Genomic DNA, 27,276 nt, shown 5'->3' with positions numbered 1-27,276 from the left:
GAGGAACAACTTTTACAAAAGCGCAACTTAATCTGCTTGGCACATTACCCAATTTTTTTTGCATTGCATTTATTTCATATATATATTTTATGTATTTTAATACGATTCAATTGAGCATAATTAAAATTTGAATTATAAAATAATGCACTGCTAAGCTAACGTACTATTACTGCATACTAAATCAATACACTCTCTTTGTTCGTTAATTCTCTGAGATAAAAATGAATATGTTCATAAACATTATTTTAAGAAATACAGGAAATGAATATACAGAATAACCTATCAAGTTTTCTGTGCATAAGAAGCTATTTTAATCTAACCTGTCTTCAATTCACTCACAAGTTACTGTAATAACATTATAGCATTATGTCCATCCAGAGAAACTACACTTTGCAATGATGAAATAATAATTAATTATACAAATCGGTTAATTTAGCTTCCGATATTACTTCATACCAACACAGAAACATTGTCTGTAGGCTATGTTTCATAGCTTTCGAGTGTTGTGTCCAAGGCCCCTTATAGACGAAGTCGTTTGTTTTTTGTTTCAATACACCGCCTTAGATGGCAGTTATTTTAATTTTAAAACTCATTTATCTCATTAAATATCAGTCCTATCAAAATTGTTCAAGGAATAAAGCTTATCGCAAATTATTTTAAAAGAAACTGTTGTTATGTAACATTTTTCACAGAAATCAATAATAAGCGAAATATTTCGATTTATTTAATTCAGGCTCCCTTATAACCCCCTTTTAAATAGTGTATTTTGAATGCCATATAGCCTAAAATCTAAGTTACAACGAACTTAATTTATATTCCAATTTTCATCGAAATCCGTTCAGCCATTATCGCGTGGAAAGGTAACAAACATACAGATAGACAGACAGACATACAAACAAAAATTTCAAAAAAGCGATTTTCGGTTTCAGGGTGGTTAATTATATATGTTAGGACCAATTATTTTTGGAAAATCGAAAATTACCAGAAAAATTTCGGCTACTGATTTATCATTAGTATAGATTGTTTATTAATTACTTATTTATTGAAGTAATTACATAACTAGATTGGATACCATCCCATTGTGGAATCCTGGGAAACGAGAATGCGGATGCTTTAGCAAGAAGGGCAGCACTGCTACTTACAGACCTGTTACTAAATCTACGTATTACTCTGTAAAGAGATTTATTAAATCTACATACTTAGACTTCAACAAACACAATTTGATAACTCAATCCCAAGGGAAAAAATGGAACTCAAAATCCACAGTTAATTCCCGATTTACCACGAAAATCGTCTGTAGCTGCATTTAGATTGGCAACAGGCCATGATTGTTTGGCCAAACACCTGCATAGAATTGGAATATATCAGTCCCCTAACTGCCCAGTGTGCAACTCAAACCAAGAAATGGATTCGGAACACCTCAAAATCTGTGCTTCAGTGGCTGGTCATGATAATATCTTTGAAAAATATTGGAGTGCAAGAGGTCAAATGACTTTATTGTCAAACGCCTGGCATTAGAAAACAACAACAACATAACTAGATTATTTTATTTATTTGTTATTTATTTATTTATTAGTTGTTTGTTAATTACTTATTTATTGAACTAATTACATAACTACATTATCTTATTTATTTGTTATTTATTTATTTATTTATTAGTTGTTTATTAATTACTTATTTATTGTAGTAATTAGATAACTAGATTATCTTATTTATTTATTTATATGTTATTTATTAGTTACTTATTTGTTATTCATTTATTTACGAGTTATTTATATTGAGCAAGGTCCAATGATCTGCGGCGCTCGCAAGCATAAAAATTACACAATATATAAATGGCTTCACCTTGAATTTTAACTCCATGTAAATTTTACGTTTTCTCACACTTTTCTTCAGCACATTTCGTCAGGTTCGAAGTGTAAAGGCTGTTACAATTTTTATGCTAGGAATATGACATTTTGATTATGTTCTCTATCCTATGGTTAACAAAATACCACATGAATTTTATGATTAAATGAATACTTTTTGAAATAAAAAAATGAAATATTTATAGTAGCAATGAAAACATTTTATTTTTAGGTATGCGGTGGTTATAAAAATTGTTCCTCCTTTTGTAGTATAGATGTAGAAAAACTAATATGTTATGTTTTCTAAATTTGTCACCGGTCTTGCAAAAAAAAAATTACAAATTTTACTGAAAAATTGAGCGACACATTTAATTTTGAAATATGCAAATTTTTCAAAACATTTTTTCTAATAACTCAGAAACTAAATCACTTATAGAAATGGAATTTCACCACATCATTATCTATCACAGTGTGATTATATGTACAAAAACTCAAAGACATAGCTTGAAAAATGTAGAAAGTATAAATTTCACCCATCACCTCCCCCATAAGCTACGGCAAATGAATATTCTTTGTTGAGTATCAAACCTCTGAAGCAATACACACAGAGAAATTAAGCTCAACACTGCGTACAATACATTGAAACTTCACTTAACGGACACTTCCCAATAGCGGACTCCTCTCAATAGCGGACATTTTAAAATTTCCCTGCAAAATAACATTCGCCCTTATGATAAAATTCTTCCAATTAGCGGACATTCTCAATAACGGACGCGGACACAAATGTATTTCCCAACAACAATTAAAACTTCCAAATAACGGACAGCGTGAAAAAAAAAGGTGGTTGTAAATTAAACGGAATTCTAACGGAATTCTTTGCAACAATCATTATCGTGCATTTGAACGTTCTTGTACTTTATTGAAGGTAAGCAGCACAGTTGTTAGTTGTGATACTGTACATGAGCTGTCCGTACTTTCTTAGTTTATCAAGTTGAGTGTTTGGAAGTACAGCCACATTAGAAATGTCACAAAAACGTAAACGTTTGTCACTGAAAGAGAAAGTGGATATTGTAAAGCATACAGCTTGCCCAAGTCAAGTCTGCGAGTGGGGATACCGGGATGGGATGTAGAGGAATGTAGAGGCAAAACACAGTTGCCACATAGGTCATTTGAGGCTCAGATTTCAAAGTGTGTACATCGTTTGAAATACACTACGCAGTTGTTGTCCTTGTCTTCAGAAAAAGGCAAGCCGTGACAACCGTTATGCTGTCTCCTAACCTCCCCTCCTCATGCAACTTTCTCTCCTATGCCCACGCTTGCCAATCGGAACGCCAAACCTCACTGTCGAGAGTGTGACAAGCAGATATAGAAGTACAGTCTATTTCAAAGTGTCTTGTTCTCGGAGTGCTCTATGAACTGAAGTGCAGTAGGAAAACTTTATTGTCGTATGTGACTGTACTGGTCTCCTCTCGTTACCGCCTCCTTTCACTACAGAACTGCCTCCAACTTCCCCTCTCGGCTCGCAGACTTAACTTGGTCGAGCTGTAGTGAGAAGGAGAAATTAAGTGTTCGTGAGCTGGCCACAAAATTTAATGTGGGAAAAACTCAGGTTAGTGAAATTTTGAAAAAAAAAAAAAAAAAAAAAAAGGATATTATTTTAAAATCATACACGGAGAATGCAATTCCAGATTTCTTTGTGTAAGGTGAAGTGGTACAGTGACTGATGTTCATTTCATTTACAAAACATTTACTGGTACGATTTCTCTCTGGATGAATACTGTAAACAATCTCACTGTCTACTGTACTGTACTGTAAAATATAGTGTTGAATATGTATGAGGAATTTTAATGTACTGTATACATACTAACGATTTTCTAAATAGCGGACACTTCTCAATAACGGACATTTAATTTTTCCTCTGCGGTGTCCGCTATTGGGAAGTTTCACTGTAATAGACATCCGTCTTATCAGCTACTACGCGTGACCTTGAATGGCAGCGCTCGCACCTACTTACTGCCGATTCTGGTCCCGTACGCGAGCGTGGAAAGATAAAATGAATGCACTATTGTAGCAGTAGCAGTAATTTGTATTCATACGGTCATGAACTCACGGACAGTCTCAAGACGGGACTTGGAGATGACCACAGCGAGGTTCAGGAAGTAAGTGACATCTGTGACAGACAAAATATCGTTGTCTACGTCGAAAGACACCCCGGTGCCTTCCAGGAGGGCAGTCATGTAGTTCTTCCAGATGATCTGCAAGACAAGCACCAGTATACTCTATGAATATATGCAGGCGATAAGAAAGTTCAGGAAGTTCTCTACGAATGCGAAGAGATGATAATGATGCAGTCCTAAGCCACACAGTCATGGCCACGCAAAGTGTACTTGAAAGTTTAGAGTCCAACGTTATTAGGTGCGGTGTCGTAATTTCTTCGGTGTATGCTTACTTCATTTGTTGAATAATTTCTACAACAATTTACTACCAGCTTTCTCATACGTGTCAGGAATGAACTCGCACAAAAAACATTTTTGTTAAAAGTGTGGCTTTGGACTATCTCACTCTCACCTCTTCAATTTTAAACGTTCATTTGCAGGGGGCTCAGAAGCTTGGTTAGACATAGAGAGTGGAAATAAATCAAAGTACTTGCCTTGTGTTTGTATTTTGCGTCTTTAATTTTGAAGTCCATGATGCTTTGCAAAGTCGACAATGTCATTTTGGCGTTGTTGTTAGAGCTGGAATTCGTGACTTCTTCAGAAATACCCTGAGGAAAAAATGCGCAAAAACATTATTATTTTTATTGTTGTCATTATTATGATTGTTGTTAATGTTACTGTTATTATTATTATTATTATTATTACTTTTATTATCATTATTTTTATCATTGTTGTTATTGTTATTATCATCGTCATCATTTTATTGTTATTATTATGACTATTATTATTTTTATTATCATTATTGTTATCATTGTTATTGACAATGTTATTGTTATTAACATTATCTTATTATTTATTATTATTATTTTATTATTGTTGTTATTGTTCTTATCACCGTCATTATCATTTTATTGTTATTATTATGATTATTATTATTTTTATTATTATCATTATTGTTATCATTGTTGTTGATAATGTTATTGTTATTAGCATTATTTTATTATTATTATTGTTATCATTGTTACTGTCAATGCTATTGTTATCATTATTATCATTTTGTTATTATTATTATTATTTTTACTACTATCATTATTCTTATCGTTGTTCTTAATGTTATTGTTATTATCATTACCATTGTATTGCTATTATTATTATTATTATTTTATTTTTATCATTAATCTTATTATTGCTGTTAATGCTATTGTTATCATTATCAATATCAGTTTATTGTTATTGTTATTATTATTATCATTATTCTTATCCTTGTTATTAATATCATTGTTATTATCATTATCATTTTATTGTTATTATTATGAAGATGATGATTATTATTATTTTCATTATTTATAATTATTTTTATTATTGTTATTGTCATTATCATTTTATTGTTATAATTATTATTATTGTTATCATTGTTAATGTTACTATCATTATAATTTTATTATTGTTATTATTATTATTATTATTATTATCATTATTCTTATCCTTGTTGTTAATGCCATTGTTATTAGCATTATCATTTTATTGTTATTATTATGAAGATGATGATTATTATTAGTTTCATTATTTATAATTATTTTTATTATTGTTATTGTCATTATCATTTTATTGTTATAATTATTATTATTGTTATCATTGTTAATGTTACTATCATTAAAATTTTATTATTATTATTATTATTATTATTATTATTATTATTATTATTATTATTATTATTATCATTATTCTTATTCTTGTTGTTAATGCCATTGTTATTAGCATTACCATTTCATTGTTATTATTATAAGATTATTATTATTATTATTTTCATTATTTATAATTATTTTTATTATTGTTATTATCATCATTTAATTGTTATAATTATTGTTATCATTGTTAATGTTATAATCAGTACAATTTTATAATAATAATAATAATAATAATAATAATAATTATTATTATTATTATTATTATTATTATTATTATTATTATTATTATTATTACTATTATATCCATAAAAAGGGGCTGAATGTTTCGTTTAACAAGCAATTCTAAGATTTGCGTGTTCTTGCCAAGGCAAAAAGTTTTGTTAACATTCTGTCACGGGGCGCTTAGCCGCTAATTATAATATTGGTGACAGTTTTGCAGTTGTGTTTGATTACATGTAGTACCTGTAAGGAAAGAGAGCATGCCGAGAACACGATGATAGTCTTATCTTGGTATTACTATCTTCTATCATTGAGTCATTCCTCGTTTTGGGATTATCTGAATTATTTAGTTTCGTGCAAACTTCAAACTAGAAATTTGACATTACCAACACTTACTCCTAAGCTTAAGTACATTTTAAGTGAGACCTTACAGTCACAGACTTCGGACTGACTGAAAAATCAGTTAAACTTAGATTACCACGAGTTCATTCAATCTTCTGTCCAGCAGTGATGCAACTTTTCGCACTGGGCGAAGTTAGTAGTGGAGGAACATCATTTAGAACATCCTGTATATTACATGCCTAGGTCGCCTGATAGCTCAGACTATGGAGTGGATGTGATCCCTATGCATAGTGATATACCTCTACACCAGTGATGTGACATCAAGCGCATTTTTCTGTCCTTGACGTCATGCTCGGGCATTAAGCGCTAGGTATGCTAGGAGGAATAAGCAGCCTGTTGGATTAAGAAAACAGTGGTGCACAAACTTCAAACGGAACGTGAAATTTTATGTCGTTATTTTTATATGGCTTCTTTCTGTTTGTTATTTCCTATACTGTCTGTAAAACAAAAGTACTAACACCTATTTCTTAGCCTAATATTGCAGTTGTGTTTTAAACGTTAATAACGTAATAAAGAGTAAAGAAGGAATATTCACACAAATTACATAATAACTACAACTATACTGTACTAAGTGAATTAAACACATCTTTCATAAAGAAAGTGTTATCCCAAAGAAAGACACTGAATATGACATAAGTTGAAATTGATATTGATGGTAGCTTTAGCCTTATAAAAGTAATCAAAACAATATTATAGTACAAAGCAAAGTTGCCTAGGTATATGTTTTAACTGTAACTTATATTATATAATAAAACTCTTATCGCATTATGCTTTTAGGTGATATTGGTGCACAACTTTCTGTTATCAGAATATTAAATTATCTCTAAATCTGCTGAAGCTATAGAGCTGACGTTTTACCAACACATAGGCACATATCCTTTCTTTGTGATGTAACAGTATTTGCTTTGTTAATTCATTTCTTTACAAACATTTTCCATGCGAATATTTTGAAACATTTTAATACACTATCTCCAGTAATACGTATTTACGATAATATTAGATTTGCGAAAACATTGTTTTAGTACCTGTAAGGCTACTAAACAAACATATCTGAAAATTTCACTTTTCTGTAAAATAGTTGAGAAAATATTCCTTTTGAATAAAAAAGCAAACTTGTGAAAAATGAGCATTAAAATTAAAACTTACATTATTATAATGCACTTATACTTCTCAGACAAAACTAAAAATTAACATGGATACAGTTTTAATAAGTTCTCTTCCCTTTATCTATTGAATCAGTGCTGGCCATCCCTGAATATAGCTCGACCAAACGGCATATACTACCTCTTTCATCTGTCTCTTTCCTTTCCGCTGTAAAGCGCTCAGGCTCTCCTGGGCTCTAAAGCGCGCGCTTGCTCCTATGGGCATCAATTGACATCACTGCTCTACAGAATACTGGGATGTATGTGTGTATTTTTTCATGCAATTGTTTTACCTCCGAGACTTCGGCGCTGAAGATAAGAATTTTGAAGACGGCAGCCGAGATGTAGCTGTCGTTGTGTTTGGTGTCGTCGTCTGTCTTGCCCCACGCGTCCATCTCTCCGAGGATACCGGACATATACGAAAACCTGGCCTTCACTATCTCTTTGTTGCTGATCCTCGCCGCCCGCGGCATCTCTTCGGGGTCTGATACCAGGGCGCCTACCAGGGGCCTGGCTTCTGTGGGAGGACTCAGCTGCAAGCAAAAAACTACATGTTACTATATTTCGAGGAAAAATATGCTGTTGTATCAAAAATAATATAAGTCGTGTATTTTCAAAAACAGCTACATTACTTTTTTTTTACTTTTTGGACAAAATGGCTTGATTTTGGACAAAATCAAGCCTTGAGACTGATTACTGGTGCTGTAAAATCAACACCAATAAACTTACTATTGCTACATACCGACCACACCACCTCATTATAGTGCTGATGACAAGAAAGCATAGGCTCTACCTCCATGTCCACTAAGTGCCTTCATGGCATGTGAAGGGGTTACCTTAACCCTGTCCGAGCACATTTTGTCGTATGTGCCACCATCTACCGGTTGTTGAGCGAAGAGCCCAGTACAATCAGCTGATTTTCTCATACATACCAATTACGGCGGGTAAATTTATTGGAGTATTCATAATTTTTAATCATGAGGATTTTTTTGGGTAGGCATTGCCATTGACCCATGCAACCACCCATTCTTTAATTCTAACACCCTCTTTTTTTAAATATTAATTTGTACAAGGACATCACTAATTCTGAGTTCAATATCTACAGTCCAGACGTGGGCATTTAAAGAGATGCGCCGTACTACTGAGATTGCTGCAACACGCATCACCTGTTAACGTAATACTCAGCGGTGAATGGCGTGAAGTATTGAAAGTCGAAACAGTAAGTAATTACTAGACCTCGGATTTTTAGGATCGTTTAGCGTAGACTGAAATATACTTTCTTTAATTTACCTTGTTTTAGGCAATATCCTCGCTCGAGAGTTCCTCGTGTTGCATACATTTAGGACTTTTTACGCAAAATTGTTGCAAACTATCCTATTCGAGCCTAAAAATCCGATGTCTAGACAGGACAAAAAGATACACAGTTTTCTACAAATGTTATTTTTATGAATAATGACAATGAAAGAAAACAAATTTTCCAAAACAAATACAAACTATTTTACAAAAAGCTGAAACATAACTGTATTTCTAATTTAAACAATTACTGTAAAAACCTTATAAAAAGGATATAAAACGTACAATTCCACAACAGTTAAAAAGTAATGCCATAATCTGAACCTATTTGTTTTGAAAGGGCATCAGTCACTAATTTGCATCCTTTCAAAATAAAATTAAAATACTAAAGAGAAATAGATTCTTAACAAAATATAAAGCAGATTCCTAAGAAACAGAAAAACAACAATTAGGCTATTTTTTTAAACTTCTTACTGTAGTTCTTTGTTGTTTTTGTCAATTTACGTCAATTGACTCATGCCCTTAAAAGAAAGGATTCGTTTATTCTTCTTCGTCACGTAAATCAGCAAGTGTTTCAAAATTTGGAGTTACGTCAGACATTGAAATTGTGAGCTGATAGAATAAATTTTCGTCTGAAATGCGTGATCTTGATTTGGATTTTACAATGGCCAACTGAGAAAAAAACTGTTCACAAATAAAGGATGAGCCAAACATAGAAGCAATTTTCATAACAAAACTCCGAAGATGTGAATATTTCACTTTGCAAAGTTGTTTAAGCTTATATACATCTAAACCAGCCATATTTGTGCACTTGCACTTGGGGTTTCGCGGCCAGACGCGCTAACCGTTACTCCACAGGTGTGGACTACTATTATTATAAAAATAAAATAAAAAAATTTGTTCCATTAAAACGAGTCTTTTCATAATGTCGCTCAACGTGCTAGTAAAATTTTGTAGCATAATAAGCACCTAACGCTTTCCCCTTCTTCGCAACAAAAGAATTCATTTCCCCATTCTTTGTGGAAATAATATTTTTGGACTTTTCTACTTCAGGAGCTTCCTTAGAGAGCGACATTTTTTTTAGTGAAATCCACCGCTGACTGCCAGTACTTCAACCAGTCGGACAGGTATCCCAGCTAGGGGTGTGGAGGGAGGGAGATCACGTCCTTGCGTTCGACTCCGTTCGACATGTACTACCGATGCCCACGTCTGAATTATACACATTATACAACTATGTGTATAGTTTGGATCTGCTCTCACGCTCAGTATGAGTTTCTCGTTATCAGAAGAATCCACATCTGGACCCAGTTGCACTAAGGTGTCCAGGCTAAGCAGTTTCTGTGCCTTGGCCAGTGTGGTGGCGATGTCCCAACCCGCCGCCGTCTTACTGTCGGGAATCTGTCTAGGCAGGCTTAAGTTGCCCAGTATCTCCATTATGGGCTCCAGACCCAAATCCTCCAATGTGTCTGTAATGAGGACAGTTTTATTTACTTTTTATGCAACAGAGGACTTGCTGCAAATTTTTAAGTCTCATCAATGAAAGAGGGATTTAATTTTAAAGAGAAGATCACAGATCTTTGACAGATAAAGATACTGCAAGACATGGTATCCCAAATAAGTGTGTTACCTTTTATTACATCTGATCGCCTGGGGGGACGATGTTGATGAAATGTCATTATTATTATTTTAACTTTAAAAAGATTTCCTTTAAGGCAGGCATGTCAGAAATCAGACACTGAAAGTGCAGTGTCTGTGCGCGGAACGCCGGTCTGTGCAGATTGCGTCATTCACGTGTTGCTCCTACCAGTTCTTAGCGGGAAGGATGTAGAAGAATCTATTCTGCGCTTCTAATGTTCCATTAAATTGACATTTGGACATTATAAACATACTTAGCAGAAGGAAAAAACACAATTATTGTCAGTGTCTATATTTGACAATAATTGTAGCACAAGAAACAATAGACTTAATCAGTTACAATTCACAAAGCAGTCGTTTGTAAAGAATCATTTATTTACATGATTTGTATACAGTATTTGAAGAAAATATAAATATTGCAGTAATTTCGGAACAACAAAAAACGAACACAGTATTTCATTTTATGTAGTAGGTACTGATTATTTCAAAGTAATATTCTTTCATTGTTCGTCAAGCAATATTGGGAGCATTGATGCACAAATGTTAAAGAAATATTTTAATCCCAATTACATGCAATAGGACATTGTGAGGCTTTTACACTGGAATCATTTCCTTGCTGTATATTAATATAAATTCACATTATTATTAATAAATTGGATAAATTAAACCTGAATTTAAATTTATATATAGTTTATTTGGAAAACGTTGAGAGCAAGTATCAGCAAGTTGGGAGCGTTACTGAATTGAGTTAAAAGAGTACTTCACAAGCTGTGAAGCGAGGACATTTTCTTTATGTCAGGTTTAAAGATTTATTAACGTAAGTATATTAAGATAATATAGTAACGTGAGGTTGAAAATTCGCCATTATGTATTATTTTTCCAGAAAAATTTTCCGCCTTACAAATGGATGCTTTCTTCCTTCCCTTACAACCTCAAGATCCTCACATGTATTCCTCACTATATTCTCATCACTTATCAGCTTATCAAATAAAAGTTGTAAGTCGTCTAACCATTGATGGCTGTGTTGGTACAGACTCCAAAACATCATTATTATGTTTGTTTTGCCGTGAGAGTACTGATTAAGAAATAAGAGCAGGCGAATATCATATTTTGAGAACTATACTAATCTGATTTAAATTCTCATATCACTATTAGGTCCACATGATATGATGAAAGCCTTTCATTTTAAAATAATTACTGTTGGCTGAGGAAAACATCATAACAGTTATGTTATATGATCCGTGATTCCTCTTCTTCGTTATATCTGTGGACTCCTCACTTTATTTTCCATAACGCATTCACAATCACAGCTCAATGAGCACCCGTACTGATCTGTGTTACTGAAACAAAAGCTGTTCTGCTGCTGCAGGTAATGTACAGCCCTGTCGCGTTCCCCTCCAAGCCGATTCACTCCCTCCAGTTAGGGGAATAGGAACTGCACATCGCACAGACACAAGTGCACAATGTGCGCGACTGCACGATGTGCAGGGTTTTGACATGCCTGCTTTAAGGGAAGAGGATACTGAAATTTGACTAATATTCACAGTTTTTTTTTTATTTTTTTTTTTCACTTAAAATAGTCTTTTGATTGTAGAGAATATATAACAAATCAAATTTAAGCCCTAACTCAATGCTATGACATTGCCATTTTTAAAACTCTGTTAGCCCACTTCATTTTCCAATCTCATTTGTTTCAAATTTACCGACTTCTCAATCTGATTTTGGTTCTTTATTTCATATCATTTCATTCATATAAATTGAGGGTTACTCATATAAATTGAGGGAAAGAAGGCAGAGGACGGACACTGAAAAGTTTTCTTTTCTCAATCGTACTATCAGGGACTGGAATGCTTTACCTGCAGACTTACTAAAGGCTTTACCAACAACCAAAAATGTATTTAAAAATAGGCTTAAGGACTTTACTAATAGACGGTAATTATACACAGTATGTAAAGGGTGTAAATGATATGTTGTTATTGAAGTGTTGTATCAGTGAAGAATTATGTTGTGTCAGTGAAGTGTGTTGTATCAGTGAAGAAGTATGTCGTGTCAGTGAAGTGTGCTGTGTAAGTGAAACGTGTTCCTGTCAGTGAAGCTTTATAGTTTATAGTGGCAGTGCAAAGTATTTGAACAGTGAAATGTTTTTGAAGTGTTAGTGAAATCAGGATAGAATCAGTGAAATGTGTCGTAGTTCCAGTGCAGTGAGTGAGTTGACAGCGATGAGTGTAATGTTGAAAGGTACTTGTGCAGATATGAACATATACTCGTGGGTTTTAGTTCGATCTTAGTTTTAAGATACAAATTAGAATATTTCAAATATTATTTTAAGTGATCGTTTCATTTAATTTAGTATATTCCCTGTTGTTGTTGTTGTTATTATTATTATTATTATTATTAGTATTAATTATTAGTATTATTATTAATTGTATTTTTAATTAATTATTGTCATTATTGAGTGTAATTAGTTACCACTGCCTCCGGGTATATACCCATTGCAGTGTGAATAAATACATACATACATACATTCTTCAATAGTGTGACAGCCTTATAGACAATAGTTTCTCGTTTATTCACTAGATAGCAGGAGATGATATTATTCCTTCAGTTGTTTTTGCCAGACACGCTTAAAAATTGTTTTGATCTAAATACTGCCTGCTGGATCACAACCTACGGTTGCTAACAATTCTATTGCAATTGGTTGAGGGAAAATAACCCCAACCAGATTTGAACCCGGACCTGCTTTTTTCACAGTCAGTCACGTTAACCGTTACTCCACAGCGATGGATGTTATAATGTATTACTTTAATTTGTATTATATTGCACGATATTAAAATATCATCTTACCATCTTTTAAGATATCTCATCATTGTGAAATTTTTCAAATGAAGAATAATGATACCATACAACATACTACAAGGACATCATTTTATTTTTACTTCAATTTTTATTGTACCTGAGTTTTTGAATGTACTTCACTCCCACCCCTTCTACAAATGAAGTTCCAACTGTCCTCCATACAGAACCAAGGCCGCATATAGTAAGCAGTACTGAGTTAGTGAGTGAGAATAGTACGTTCCAGAAATATATTCGCGTTTTCCAGGGACGAAAGAGCTTTCAATATTGAATCATTTTTTCGCACAGGTACTGTCGTCCGTTTGCCTACGTTGTATCCCGATTTTCTCCACCTGCTTCTGCTCGCCCCTCTGTAAAAGCTGGGTTGTCTTAGCTCTTTTCTGAAAACATTAATTCTGTTAGGAATTGGACGTTTACGTAATATTATATAATTGTTTATAATAACTTAAATAAAAGGGCCTCGTTAAGTAATTAACTGTCACCTGATTCCCCCCCCCTTTCTACGATCCTGCGGCATAACCATTTGGACGGACAGTATGTCTGAGTAATTTTATCTTTTCGGATCGGGTAGAAGTGAAGATTGAATTTACAGTACGTAAGGTACTCTTTTATAGAGTAGGTACAGAATTATTTCAACATGAGTTACTAGTACGAAAGACGAAACTGGCAATTGGAATTAGGTATAATAGTCTATAGCGCGATAATATGCACATTAGAACTGAAGCCTGTATCGAAATGAACGGCCACCATTTTCAGAAATGTGTTTAACTATCCATATTATGACTATTTCTCAATTTAACTTCATTCTCTATAGTCTACGCTAATGTGCTGTAGACAGTATAATATACACTGCGTAATGAATACGTCCACATGGATAACTCAGTTCGTGAGTAAAAACACTTATTCTTAAGGGGACGCTCAACTATATTTTGGAACCCTTTCTTATTTGACCAATCTTTTTCAAATTTGGAGAAAAAATTTAATATACACGTGGAAAGTAACATGCAAAATCTCAGCTCATTAGATCCAATACTTTTAAAAATAAAAAATTTTTCAATTTTTTAATCAATTATTAACTGAAATATCACTTTTAATTATTATTTTTTATTTTTGGGCTTTGTGCATTTGACTGTGCCTTCTCAATCAAGGGTGGAAGAATTCTGTGTATTGATTTACTTCTATCACGTAAATTGGTGTAAAAATGAATTTTTTTATTTCTATGAAATTAAATTTTATTTTTTTTTTTTAACGATTAAAAGATCATAAATAGCTTCAAAAAGATAATATTGTAAAACTGATACGTAAAATGACACGTTTTCTCCAATTTTTAAGTTGAGTGTCCCCTTAATACAGTACTGCATTTTAATTAAACAAAAACCTAATGATAATTATCGAACTCAAAATCGCGATATTTCCTACTTTACGTAAATGGATGAACTACTTTTCTTCCCTCCTATACCTAGTAAAGTGATTTGTTTGTGTTTTACGCCAGTATCATCGAACTACAGTCGTGGAAGGGGGTATCAAACGGTGTTTCCGGTTCTCTAAAGGTATAGCCAGGTTAATATTAAAAATGTTAGTAAAAATAAAATGATGTCTCTGTATATTCACATGTACAGGCCTCGAAACAAAATTTGGGCCCACTTTAATACGTTGGTCCCTAATCAGTTCTTGTGACAAGGAATATCAAAACAAGGGGTGATAAATGGAAATAAAAAAAATGTTTTTGGAGAATCTATGTCCTCGGAAAGAGAGAGGATAAAACGAGTTCATATCGTAAAAGTGTCAGAGCAATGCCAACATAAAAACGGCCGATATCCGAAGTCAAAATATATTCTGGACGTACCAATATCTTTGCATGCTGCAAAGAAGAACTTGGCTTCCTTGACTGCTCGGGGCTCTGAGCTCGTGCCATTTTCTTGTAGAAGATCTGAAAATAAATATACAGTTACCCATAAAGTTATAGTAATACTGAATCCTTATATAAATAGAGTAAAAACATTAATTACATATAATTTCTAGTTGTGTAATATATACTTATTTTTTAGTTGGTTATTTAACGACGCTGTATCAACTACGAGGTTATTTAGCGTCGATGAGACTAGTGATAGCGAGATGGTATTTGGCGAGATGAGGCCGAGGATTCGCCATAGATTACCTGGCATTCACCTTACAGTTGGGGTAAACCTCGGAAAAACCCAACCAGGTAATCAGCCTAAGCGGGGATCGAACCCGCGTCCGAGCGCAACTTCAGACCGGCAGGCAAGCACCTTAACCGACTGAGCCACGCCGGTGCCTAATATATACTCAATGCTACATACTTTTAAGAAACATTTCTTACGAAAATTGTGAATTATCACCAATTACTTTAAGTTATACTCATTTACTTTACTGAGGCTCAGATGAGAGCCCTCCAGGTTCCAAACGCAGTGAATTCTGGTTCGGTGGCCCGGGTTCGAATCCCGGTCGGGGCAAGTTACCTGGTTGAGGTTTTTTCAGGGGTTTTCCCTCAACCCAATACGAGCAAATGCTGGGTAACTTTCGGTGCTGGACTCCAGACTCATTTCACCGGCATTATCACCTTCGTTTCATTCAGACGCTAAATAACCTGAGATGTTGATACAGCGTCGTAAAATAACTCAATTAAAAAATATTGAATATAGAGAGTGAACCGTAAGTAATGACATTAATTTCAAGGAATTATTCTTTGAGATATTTCAAACAAAAGTTTAACACAATTTTGCTAGTTTTTGCTTCCTTCTCGAGAAAAAAATATTTTATATGAAACATTTCATAGCGTATTTTGGGAAAGCTATTGAAATAATTGTCAATATGCTCAGTCAATTTAAGAGAGCAATACATTATGGTAATAAATTATTGAAATAATTTTAGTTTTGTCCTTTACATGTGCAGAAATTTGCTCCGAACAAATGTAACATTTCGTTCTGCAAAAGAATTTTGAAACGTGATGCAGTCTGACAACGCTGTAAAGGTGATTGACTGGAGAGATGTAGCTCGCAAATGCGAGAAATGAATGATTCAGCGAGAAATGTAAACACAACACAATCGCGTTTAAAGACGGCTTGGAAAATTTGATTTCTTGTATGTAAGTTTACTGGTTACTACATTAAAAATTAAAGTGGGAGGGAACTATTTGTAATTGGCTGAAGAAAATACTCGTAGTACGACAAACGGAGATTTTTTAAAATCATTAATTAGATTTGTATAACGTAAAACAAGCACTTCTTATTGCCTATATTTACCACATATTTAGTTAAAATTAAATCGAAAAGTTTAAAAATAATATTTTAAATTTTGTTCGTTACTTCAACGTAAAATAAGCCTATTGTACTTTTAATTTTTCCTTTAGAATTTTAAATGTTTTAATTTCTTTTAACGTGAAATAAACATAATTATTGTTCACGTTCTCTAGAATAATCTCTAGAATTGAAAGGGGATTGTAGAAACATTTTTTAATCTTTTCAATTTAGTTTGAAATAAACATATCTTATTGTCTGTGATCTCTAAAGATTCAATTCAAATTAGGTTGTAGAGTTTATTTTAAATTTCCTAAGATTTTGTTTAACGTGAAATGAGCATTGTTCATTTTCCGTTCTCTAACACAGTTTAAACACAAAAATTAAACGGTATATCATCTGTATTTTTTCTTACGAATTTAAAAGAACAATGTACGTGGCAATGACCTTGCACTTCCCTATTCAGAACAAGCCAGGTGAAGGGGCTATTCAGAGCAACACAGCCTTATGTGCACTCACTGCTGATTGCAGCGTTGCACAATTTAATAATTCATGTAGGCCTATTTTAAAATACAAGTTTTTCTGGAAAACTATTCAAAATATAGCAAAATGGTATTTTATTTACTTTTTTTTTTGCTCTTTATTGAAGGAATCATCCACCAGAATTAATGGCATTACTTAGGGTTAACTTTGTACACCCATTTTATTGTGTTTCTCCCATCTTTCTGGAGCGGTATGCTTGCGCTACGATAATGGTACGACAATTGGAAGAGAATTTCAATAAGCATAACACGTGATATTAGCTGGACTATCACCTTTACTTTCTGTACACCACGAACAGCGAAAAATGTAATAATAATGGAATTGTCGTAATAATAACAACCCACATTTAAATAACATTTTACTTCAGCCTTTAGTACATGACATTTAAATCATTGAAGGCTGATGAACTCTGACCTTTAAGTCGTCTGACCAAAAATTGTGATCGTTCGTTGAACCACGTGTTGGAGATTTCCGCCTCTGACACGGGGTGGGCTCTTCCCCAGTTGCCACAAGCGAATTCGTAGAAGTCTTCACAAGGGTCTACCCTTCGATCTATGGACTCCAGTATAGAATAGGCTGCATCAAACAGACAGAAACAAATCTGAGTAGAAATTTGCCTGACTCTCTATTAACCTTATATTTTAATAAATATATGACGGGGAGTCAAAAAGTAACCTTAATAATTGTTTTATTAATTGAATATGAACAATAAGACTACAAACACTTCATCGCTTTTCAACATAGTCTCTACTATGTTCAATGAAAGTGTTCCTGTTATACAGGGACATCATAATTTGTTTTTACCAACATTTTTAACATTAATCTGGCTGTACTCGGAAACACTGTCACCCCCTTCCATTACAGGAGTTTGGTGTTACTAGTGCAATATGTAAACAATTACTAGCTATAGGAGGAGAGAAAAGTAGTGTATCCCTTATGGTACAGGGAAATACGATATTACGATTTTCAGTTTGTTTATTAATTTTACGGTATTTAATTAAAATACAGTAGAGTAGTAATAGTTTTCTTTCACAAAAAACTCAACTCTTCAGGCGGTTGTATTCATTATACAGGGTGTTTCAAAAATAGAGGGCATAATTTCAGTTATGTATTCCCCATATGTAGACAATACAAAAAGTTCATTACAACATGTGCCCGGAAACCCTTGGTTTTCGAGTTATGGCCTTCAAAATAGTGATATTCTTCTCGGAGGTAGGTGCCATGACAGAAGATATTAACAGAGGACACTCTAACAGTTAATTCCGAGGCGAAGGGTTCATTGAGTGTTGTGTTGGGCACTGTACTGTGCGACATTTACTCAAATCAGGAGCTGGCAGAAGTGCACTTCATGTACGGTAAGGCGGACGGCAGTGCTGCGCTGGCTCGTCGTTTGTACCAGGAGAGGTAGCCTGATCGATGGATAGCGAAAAGTGGCCCAATTGCTTGGCCTCCACGCTCACCCGATTTCAACCCTATCGATTTCTACTTGTGGGGCCATTTAAAATAATTGGTGTATTCGTCTCCGGTGCCCGACATGGACTCCCTTCGGAATCGAGTTGTGGCAGGTTGTGAGGAAATACGCAATACTCCTGGAATTTGGGATCGTGTTCACAGAGCCATGAGACATCGATGTAAGGCCTGTATTCAATCAGGAGGTGGACATTTTGAACATCTGTTGTAAAGACAACTACCTGCGGGAAGAAAAACGTTCCGGTGAATATTACTGTTTTGAAGGCCATAACTCGGAAACCAAGCATTTCCGGACACCTGTTGTAATGAACTTTTCGTACTGCCTACATATGGGGAATACATACCTGAAATTATGCCCTCTATTTTTGAAACACTCTGTATAATGGCTACTTTATTCAGCATATTACCGTACTTTCGGTGACTCTAATCTGCACTTCTGCTCAGTCCACACAGATAAAGTTATTCAGTCATGCTACACACCGTACCTGTGCGAAATAAGCAGGGCCAGGTGTTCATGGAGATCGCGAAAATCACGACATTGAAATAGATATACAATAGATTTTTACTAATTTTTACGAATTAAGTGATTCTGATTAATAATATGCGGATAAAATAATCAAGACAAATCGCGAAATAGAGTTCTAATAGCGAAATATGAACACATTCGCGATTTATTATTATTGCGTCGTTTTATAGCGAATTTCATATTCTGAGTTCTTTTTTCGGACATTTTTTCATTTGAATTTGTTATAAATTCAAGTAGGCTACATTGCATGGTATTCCAGGTGTTCTGATTACATTAGTGAACTCAAAAGACGTAGAATTCAACATTTCACTAATAATTTGAAAATATGAATTTGAGAATTGCAAGTTTTTTTCGTTTTTAATGAATGCGTGTTAAATACAGTCTCAATCCAACAAATATTGTCTATTGGCAATATCTCACCTTTACCAGAATCCAACGAACCTTTAATGTTATGTTTTATTTAACGACGCTCGCAACTGCAGAGGTTATATCAGCGTCGCCGGATGTGCCGGAATTTTGTCCCGCAGGAGTTCTTTTACATGCCAGTAAATCTACTGACATGAGCCTGTCACATTTAAGCACACTTAAATGCCATCGACCTGGCCCGGGATCGAACCCGCAACCTTGGGCATAGAAGGCCAGCGCCATACCAACTTGCCAACCAGGTCGACACGAACCTTTAATGTTAATTATTAATTGGAAAGTAATATTCATACTGAGTTAATACTCCAATGTCAAAGTAATTGTATTTTCTAAAATGTCCGCCAAGACTACAAATCAATCTCCAACATTCTCCGTCGACACTAATAATAAAAAACACAAATGATAAAATTAATCTCCATAAATACCAGCCCCTGGAAATAAGCTTAAATAATATAGGCTCTTCCTTCTATGGAAAACGCAACCATATTTCTGAAACACACTATACTCTGTACTGTTTACTTCACTGCCAGCAGACTTCGAATGCAACAGCGGCCGTGAGTTTGTGTGGCTGACGGAAGCAAGAAGATTAGTGAAAGGGGTGGGAGTCAAGTACATTCAGAAACGCAGGTACAATAAAAATGCAAGTAAAAATAAAGTGATGTCCCGGTATATATGTGTGTAGTACTACGATCTACTATGTGTCTGATTTGTTATTTAGATAGTAAGGTTACTTTTTGATACAGCCTCATGTATACACCGATTTACTCTTCAGTAAAACAATTTTATCGGATATACATACAATGATAATTCACACATAATCTTAAGGTACTCATCTACCTTTAATTTTTTATTTTCCACAAAATTTTTTATTTACTTTTATGTCATCTGAAAGCTTGAACTTTCTAGTTCAAAAAATATATATATCAGTTTTGTCTCTATGATGTTTGGTTAATTAATTAGATGAGTTTTTATTGACCGGAAGCACCCTTTCTTTAAACCGGAAGTGTAGTTCTGCAAGTGTGAATCCGTCACATTCTGTCAATTTTATGTTTTTCTTGTAATAACAATTCGAATTTGGCGGTAGAGTTTGACTGTATTATTTTTCATACAGTGAGGAAAGTGTTTATATGGTTATAATTTTTCATGCTCTCAGGAAGTAGATGATTTTTTTTTCATGTTCAGTTTTACAGCATTTTACAACACTAATGTAAACACAAATTGCACTTAGAATTGATATATTTTCATCATTCTTGCACCAAAATGAAGCTGATTAACGTAGCCAAGTGCCAAACTATAAACAATGTCCTACTGTTTAAGAAAGTCAATTTAAAACTGCAAGATCTTAAATTTTTATTTTTACGTTTGAAATTAAAAAAAAATGGCAATTTTTCTTAATAGGATAAGACTGTTTTCATAGCTTATTCTGTGTTCTTTTAGGAGTAAGACAATTGAAGAAATTTTGTTCTAACATAAAAACTGTGGGCCAGCGACTAAAACAAACAAATTTCAGCTTTCGCCTTAAAACATTGCTCCCCCTGTTCTCTCAAAAATATTTGAGGGGTTTATTTTGTATGAAAATCCTTAATTATGTGTCAAGCAATCAAAAAAAAAAAAAGAGTTTTTAATATTTGAATAAAAACTAAAAATTGTTCTCCCAAGGGTAGATAAGTACCTTATCAATATATAAGTATGCAGTTTATACACTGACTTTTATCCACTGACAAGTTTTAAAAGACATGTAAACACATTAACTCACTATTTGTGACATGTTTAATAGACGTATATATTATATTAATTAACACATTTTAAAATATGTATAGTACACATATTGTTTTACTGTCCACAACACAGTTTTAATAGGTGTACTTTACTGTATGTATCGGGTGTCCGACGATCAAGTTGATCGGAAACAGATGAATATGTTCAAACCGTGTTCCTGACGTAGTCAAGGTCGGCCATCGCGAGTCATAGCAGCTGATAAATGATAACCTGATAACAGATTTCGTATACAGTTGAGTTGTTGTGTGGTGCTAGTATGACACTTTATTACTTTGTATGTGGTTCATTGTGCAATATGGTGAGAATTCGATATAATTTAATAATTAAAATATGTAGTTAAAATAAGCTCTTAAACCAATAACAAACAGCCGAGAGGTGCAGTACCTTGAGACGGCGAAATGTTGCCGAATCAACTCGATTGTTGGTCACCAGTTACATTGATTTCATTTTGGCTCACAATCAATAAGTACAATGCTATGCACTAATACCCATAATAATTGAGTAGCTCCTTGGAAAAAGGTTCGATGTAGCATCACAGTCTAGTATATACAACCACGAAGCTCAATATGTAATAAATATGCATCTACAGATAGTTGTTAACCACTAGGATCGCTGCTATCGCCTCATTACAGACAATGCAAAATAGTACCTGCATAGTCTATTATTCCTAGCAACCTCAACAACTCAAGCTTCGTGACTGTATATAGTAGACTGTGGTAACATGTTGCCCAAGTGTTATATCCACTCTTATTCCATGGAGGTTCTCAATTATGAAGAAAATAAAATTGATAATTAAAATACATAAAAATAAGAATCAATAAAAGGCTTTACCTGACTGTATACATTTTTCATTGCCGCATGCAGGTCCCTGTAGCCCTAGTACTTGTAGCTTAGCTGAAGAAGAAGAAAACGAAAAATCCAGTAAAATATACCGTATCAAAATTGAAAGCTATTATTATTATTATTATTATTATTATTATTATTATTATTATTATTATTATTATGTGATACTTCAGTTACATGAAATGCAAAACAAAAACAAAGAAGAAGCAAAACAAAAACAAAAAAGAAGCAAAACAAAACAAAAAAAAAATATGAGAGGGAATTGAAGGAAATCCTATTCATTGCATAAAACGTCTATATTAGAATTAAAGTAGCCTAATAAAACACAATATGTACTTTATGCTCGACCATGCCGAAATGTAGTAATTATACACCTGGTAGCAGCCCTTTAATTGACCTCATTAAAGTACATATATTCATTACGTTTGAGGTGTTCCACCAATCAGAAAATACAATTGTAGCAATATGAAAGCGCAAGTATCGATTATTCTCGGATATGCAATCGAAAGACAACTAGCGCGAGACATTTGTTTCTCGGAAAAAATCAATACTTTCGCGTCTGCACACATCTCACAATTCACGAGCTATGAACAAGGTCACTTCCGATCTTCTGTCAGATACAAATAAAATGTATACTTGTGAATAATTTCAAGTTAGAAATATGGTCGAGCATAAAAAGTCGTATGAAACTTGCCTATAACGGTAATTAAGACGCTCGTATGAAAATTATGAAACTCGCTTGCGCTCGTTTCATTAACAAACATACTTGCGTCTTAATTACTATCATTATAGGCTCGTTGCATAATGTACTATTATTGAATAGACGTAGAAATGTAATATTGGTGCCAGAAGAGAATAAAACTCTCAAAAGTTTTTCGTCTGTAAGTTTGAGGCACTGAAGGAAACAAAAGACTGTAAGAATCGAACAAATACAATAATTTTCAGTGTTACAATTAATTATACAAGATGGATGTCGAAAGAAAAATGCAATGTGTTTTGTGGCTGGTAAAATTTGAATCTGTACTCGTGTACGACGTGAATTTCGTCGCGTAATTAACCAAGAACCACCAAACGAGAATAACATTCGTCGTTGGGATAGGTAATAGCCTATTGGAGTAAAACTGTAGTGAAAGACCATCCACAAAGGATGAAACGGTAGAAGCCATCCGAAGAGCATTTGTTCGGAGTCAAAGAGATCAGTTCATCAACGATTCATCATTATTGTAGATGGCTTTACTAGCCTACACGCTTTTTCTCCAATAGGCTTCCAGTCTCTTTTGATCGTCTATCCCAGTGATGTCAAAGCAAGCGCATTTTTCTGACCTTGATGTCGTGCGCGGGCAGCAAGCGCTAAGTATGGAAAGAGGAAGGGTTGTGTATATGAATAAGCAACCTGTTGGATTAAGAAAACAGTGGTACACAAACTTCAAACAGAACGTGAAATTTTATGTCGTTATTTTTATATGGCTTCTTTCTGTTTAATATTATCTATATTGTCTGTAAAACAAAAGTACTAACACCAATTTCTTAATATTGCACTTGTGTTTTAAATATGAATAACATAATAGCGAGTTAAGAAGGAATATTCACTTAAATTCCATAGCAGTATAATATTATACTGTATTAAGTGGATGAAACACATCATTCATAAAGAAAGTGATATTCCAAAGAAAGAGATTGAGTATGACATGATAAGTTGGAATTTATATTGATGGTATCTTTAGCCTTACAAAAGTAATCAATAAACTAATCAAAACAATATTACAGTACAAAGCAAAGTTACCTAGGTACTGTATCTGTTTTAAGTGTAATTAATATTACATAACAAAACTCTTATCGCATTATGCTTTTAAGGTGATATTTGTGAGCAACTTCCTATCATCAGAATATTAAATTATTTTCTCAAAATGTGCTGAAGCTATAGAGCTGACATTTTTACAACACATGGGCACGTATCTTTTGCTTATGATGTAACAGTAGTTGCTTTGTTAATTCACTTCCTTACAAACAATTTCCATGCGAAAATTTCCAAATTTTCAATAGACTATCTTCAGTAATACGTATATACGGTATATTAGATTTACGAAAACATTCTGTAAGGCTACTAAATAAATAGGCCTATTCCTGAAAATTTCACTTTTCTATAAGGAAAGTTGAGAAAATATTTCTTTTGAATAAAAAAATCAAACTTATGAAAAATGAGCATTAAAATTAAAACTTACATTCTTATAATGCACTTATACTTCTAAGGCAAATCTAAAAATTAACATGGATACAGTTTTTATAAGTTCTCTTCCCTTTATCTATTGAATCAGTGCTGGCCACCCCTGAATATAGCTCGACCAAGCGGCATATACCACCTCTTTCGTCTGTCTCTTTCCTTTCCGCTGTAAAGCGCTCAGGCTCTCCAGAGTTCTAAAGCGCGCGCTTGCTCCTGTGGGCATCAATTGGCATGCCTGGTCTATCCCAACGACGAATGTTATTATCATGTGGTGCTTCTTCGTCAAATACGCGATGAAATTCACGTTGTATACGAGTATCAGATTCAAATTTTGCCAGCCATAAAATACATTGCACTTTTCTTTAAACATCCATCTTGTATAATTAATTGTAACAATGAAAATTATTGCATTTGTTCGATTGTTACCGTCTTTTGTTTCCTTCAGTGCCTCAAACTTACAGACGAAAAACTTTGAGAGTTATTTACATTTGGCACCAATATTATATGTCTACCTCTATTCAATCAAAAAATATAATCATCTGAAACCCTGCCATGACTTTTGGGACACAGCGTATTTCATTTAACGTAACCCATATACACAGTATTTCCATGAATTTGTGAGGAAAATCTCTCGATGCTGATGAATTAATGATGATTATGATGATAGTAGAACGAGCAAAGTTGGAGGAGAAACAATAAAAAAGCACGCAATCACGGGTCCTTGCAAGGAAATTTGAATCTGTAATTAAGAATCTATGTGAGCTCAAAGCCTTTTGGGCACTTGTCTCAGTCCATTTTTCACCATTTCGTTGAAGGATCTAAAGAAAATGGACGTAACCCTGTCCACACCTGTGGAGTAACGATCAGCGCGTGTGGTCGCGGAACCAGGTGGCCCGGGTTCGAATCCCGGTCGGGGCAAGTTATCTGGTTGAGGTTTTTTCCGGGGTTTTTCCCCAACCCAATATGAACAAATGCTGGGTAACTTTCGGTGCTGGACCCTGCACTCACTTCACCGGCATTATCACCTTCATTTCATTCAGACGCTAAATAATCTAGATGTTGATACAGCGTCGTAAAATAACCCAATAAGATAAAAATAAAATGGACATAACCTATTAGCTACCACATATAGGCCTATAAAATCTGGAGACACATTAAAAGAGGATGGAACGAGAAAGGCTACTTCTGTTTTCATTGTACCACAAGTAACATCAGAGTAAATACAATTTTTCATGACAAAACGTTACAACGTTTTCCTTTTGTACTTCAAAGATAGATATTTCACGCCAATTCTCCCCCCCCCCCCAATATGTAAGCATTTTTAAAAGAATAAAATTAACTAGCTTGCAAAACGGAATTACTTACGCAAATTACAAAAATTAATATAATACACAACAATATTGTCCACACCTGTGGAGTAACGGTAAGCTCGTCTGGCCGCGAAACCAGGTGGCCCGGGTTCGATTCCCGGTCGGGGCAAGTTACCTGGTTCAGATTTTTTCCGGGGTTTTCCCTCAACCCAATATGAGCAAATGCTGGGTAACTTTCGGTGCTGGACCCCGGACTCATTTCACCGGCATTATCACCTTCATCTCATTCAGACGCTAAATAACTTAAGATGTTGATAAAGCGTCGTAAAATAACCTAATAAAAATACATTTGTGCGAGATCATGCGTATTTGCTTGGTTTCCGCACAAAACCAATCCGCGGAAAGTCTAAAATTCCACATTCAGTATTCCCAACCTAACACACATAACAATTTCCCTCTTCTTACCGCTTAAGTGACATATTGATTTTACTGCTTTAGGCTTTTAACATATTATTTTTAGAGACGTTCTATATAGTAATAATTATAAATTGGAAACTTACCACTGCAATTTTACCTAAATTGCACTGTTAATTATTGTTTTTAAATATTTGCAAAAATTAAGTAAACTCTACAGCTCCACTAAAGTTACTGCATTCGTGATGCAAGTAACATTAAGGAAGCCGTGAAAAAATCAACAAGATTCCAGACGGGGGGAAAAAAAGACAGTCGTATATCACGGCCTGCTGGAGTATAGTAAACACAGAAAACATTTTAAAGCAACAATGTTGAAGATATATATTTTTGTTTTGCAAATTTGCCGTCATGGAACAGAAACCAAGATGGAGATTTCATCGCAACTAATTAGAAATTCCTCTTTCAGGTTTGTAATAAACGGTCTTCGCACAAAATAATGTGCGATACACGAGAGGTATGTTTTCTTTCAATTCTCGGAAATTAAAAAAGCTCAACTACGTTTCGCTTTTCCAAACTTTTCCTCGAACACGAAAACTTCAACATACCGCTCTTGTAACGCATATTACTATATTATGTTTTCTTGTAATGAAGTTCCAAAACAAACTGCTACCTATCACGGCATACTAAATACTACTGCCATCTACTCAGAGCGGAAATACGAAGCAACAATACTTAACCTCAAAAATAAGATACGCTGAAATGTTGCATTAACAGAATAAAACCACGAAAGGTTCTTACGGACATTTATTTATTACTTGAGGTTACAGTTACTGAAAATGCAATTTTCAAAGTAAAATTTTGTTGACATTTTTTGATTTTCTGTGATTGACACTGACGTATTGTATGGGGCATCTTATCAAGAAACACAAAGGCGGTTCGAAAACGTTATTGGCCAATATCGCAAATTCATCATGTAAGTTGAATAGTCGCCATAACAGTACCTTAAGTAGTTCCTGCAATCTGAAAGGAGTAGTTAAATATTTTAAAACTTCCATATGTAACCAAACGAAGTCGAAGCGAATTGAGTTAGCACACACTGTCACTGGAGTCCATAATTCTTATGTTAACGACTGCCACTTAGAAATTATTTATGCGTCGCTATACAAATATAAAGTTCTGACAGACAAAAGTCTTCGCAAGTTTCTTGCAATTTGTTCGTTATAAAGTTACACAGATTCTTTAATGCGTACTTATA

At 34.1% G+C, this 27,276-nt stretch overlaps 1 protein-coding gene across 1 annotated transcript in view; it reads right to left on the bottom strand.

Moving 5' to 3' along the window:
• The window catches only part of LOC138700461 (neprilysin-1-like), a 38,183-nt gene extending 11,541 nt beyond the window's left edge, over window positions 1–26,642 (bottom strand). Inside the window, exons 1-8 of the mRNA XM_069827073.1 lie at window positions 26,627–26,642; window positions 22,065–22,127; window positions 17,450–17,611; window positions 15,082–15,165; window positions 10,008–10,213; window positions 7,748–7,987; window positions 4,498–4,611; window positions 3,958–4,102 (exon numbers count right to left, since the gene is read on the bottom strand). Of these exons, the coding sequence (XP_069683174.1) occupies window positions 3,958–4,102; window positions 4,498–4,611; window positions 7,748–7,987; window positions 10,008–10,213; window positions 15,082–15,165; window positions 17,450–17,611; window positions 22,065–22,127; window positions 26,627–26,642 (1,030 nt within the window). The remainder of the gene's footprint in view (window positions 1–3,957; window positions 4,103–4,497; window positions 4,612–7,747; window positions 7,988–10,007; window positions 10,214–15,081; window positions 15,166–17,449; window positions 17,612–22,064; window positions 22,128–26,626) is intronic.
• Window positions 26,643–27,276: the final 634 nt, after the last annotated feature.

Source organism: Periplaneta americana, chromosome 5, assembly GCF_040183065.1.
Source record: "Periplaneta americana isolate PAMFEO1 chromosome 5, P.americana_PAMFEO1_priV1, whole genome shotgun sequence".
NCBI lineage: Eukaryota > Metazoa > Arthropoda > Insecta > Blattodea > Blattidae > Periplaneta > Periplaneta americana.
The sequence above is the reverse complement of the archived record's forward strand: the minus strand, read 5'-3'. Positions and strand labels throughout refer to the sequence as shown.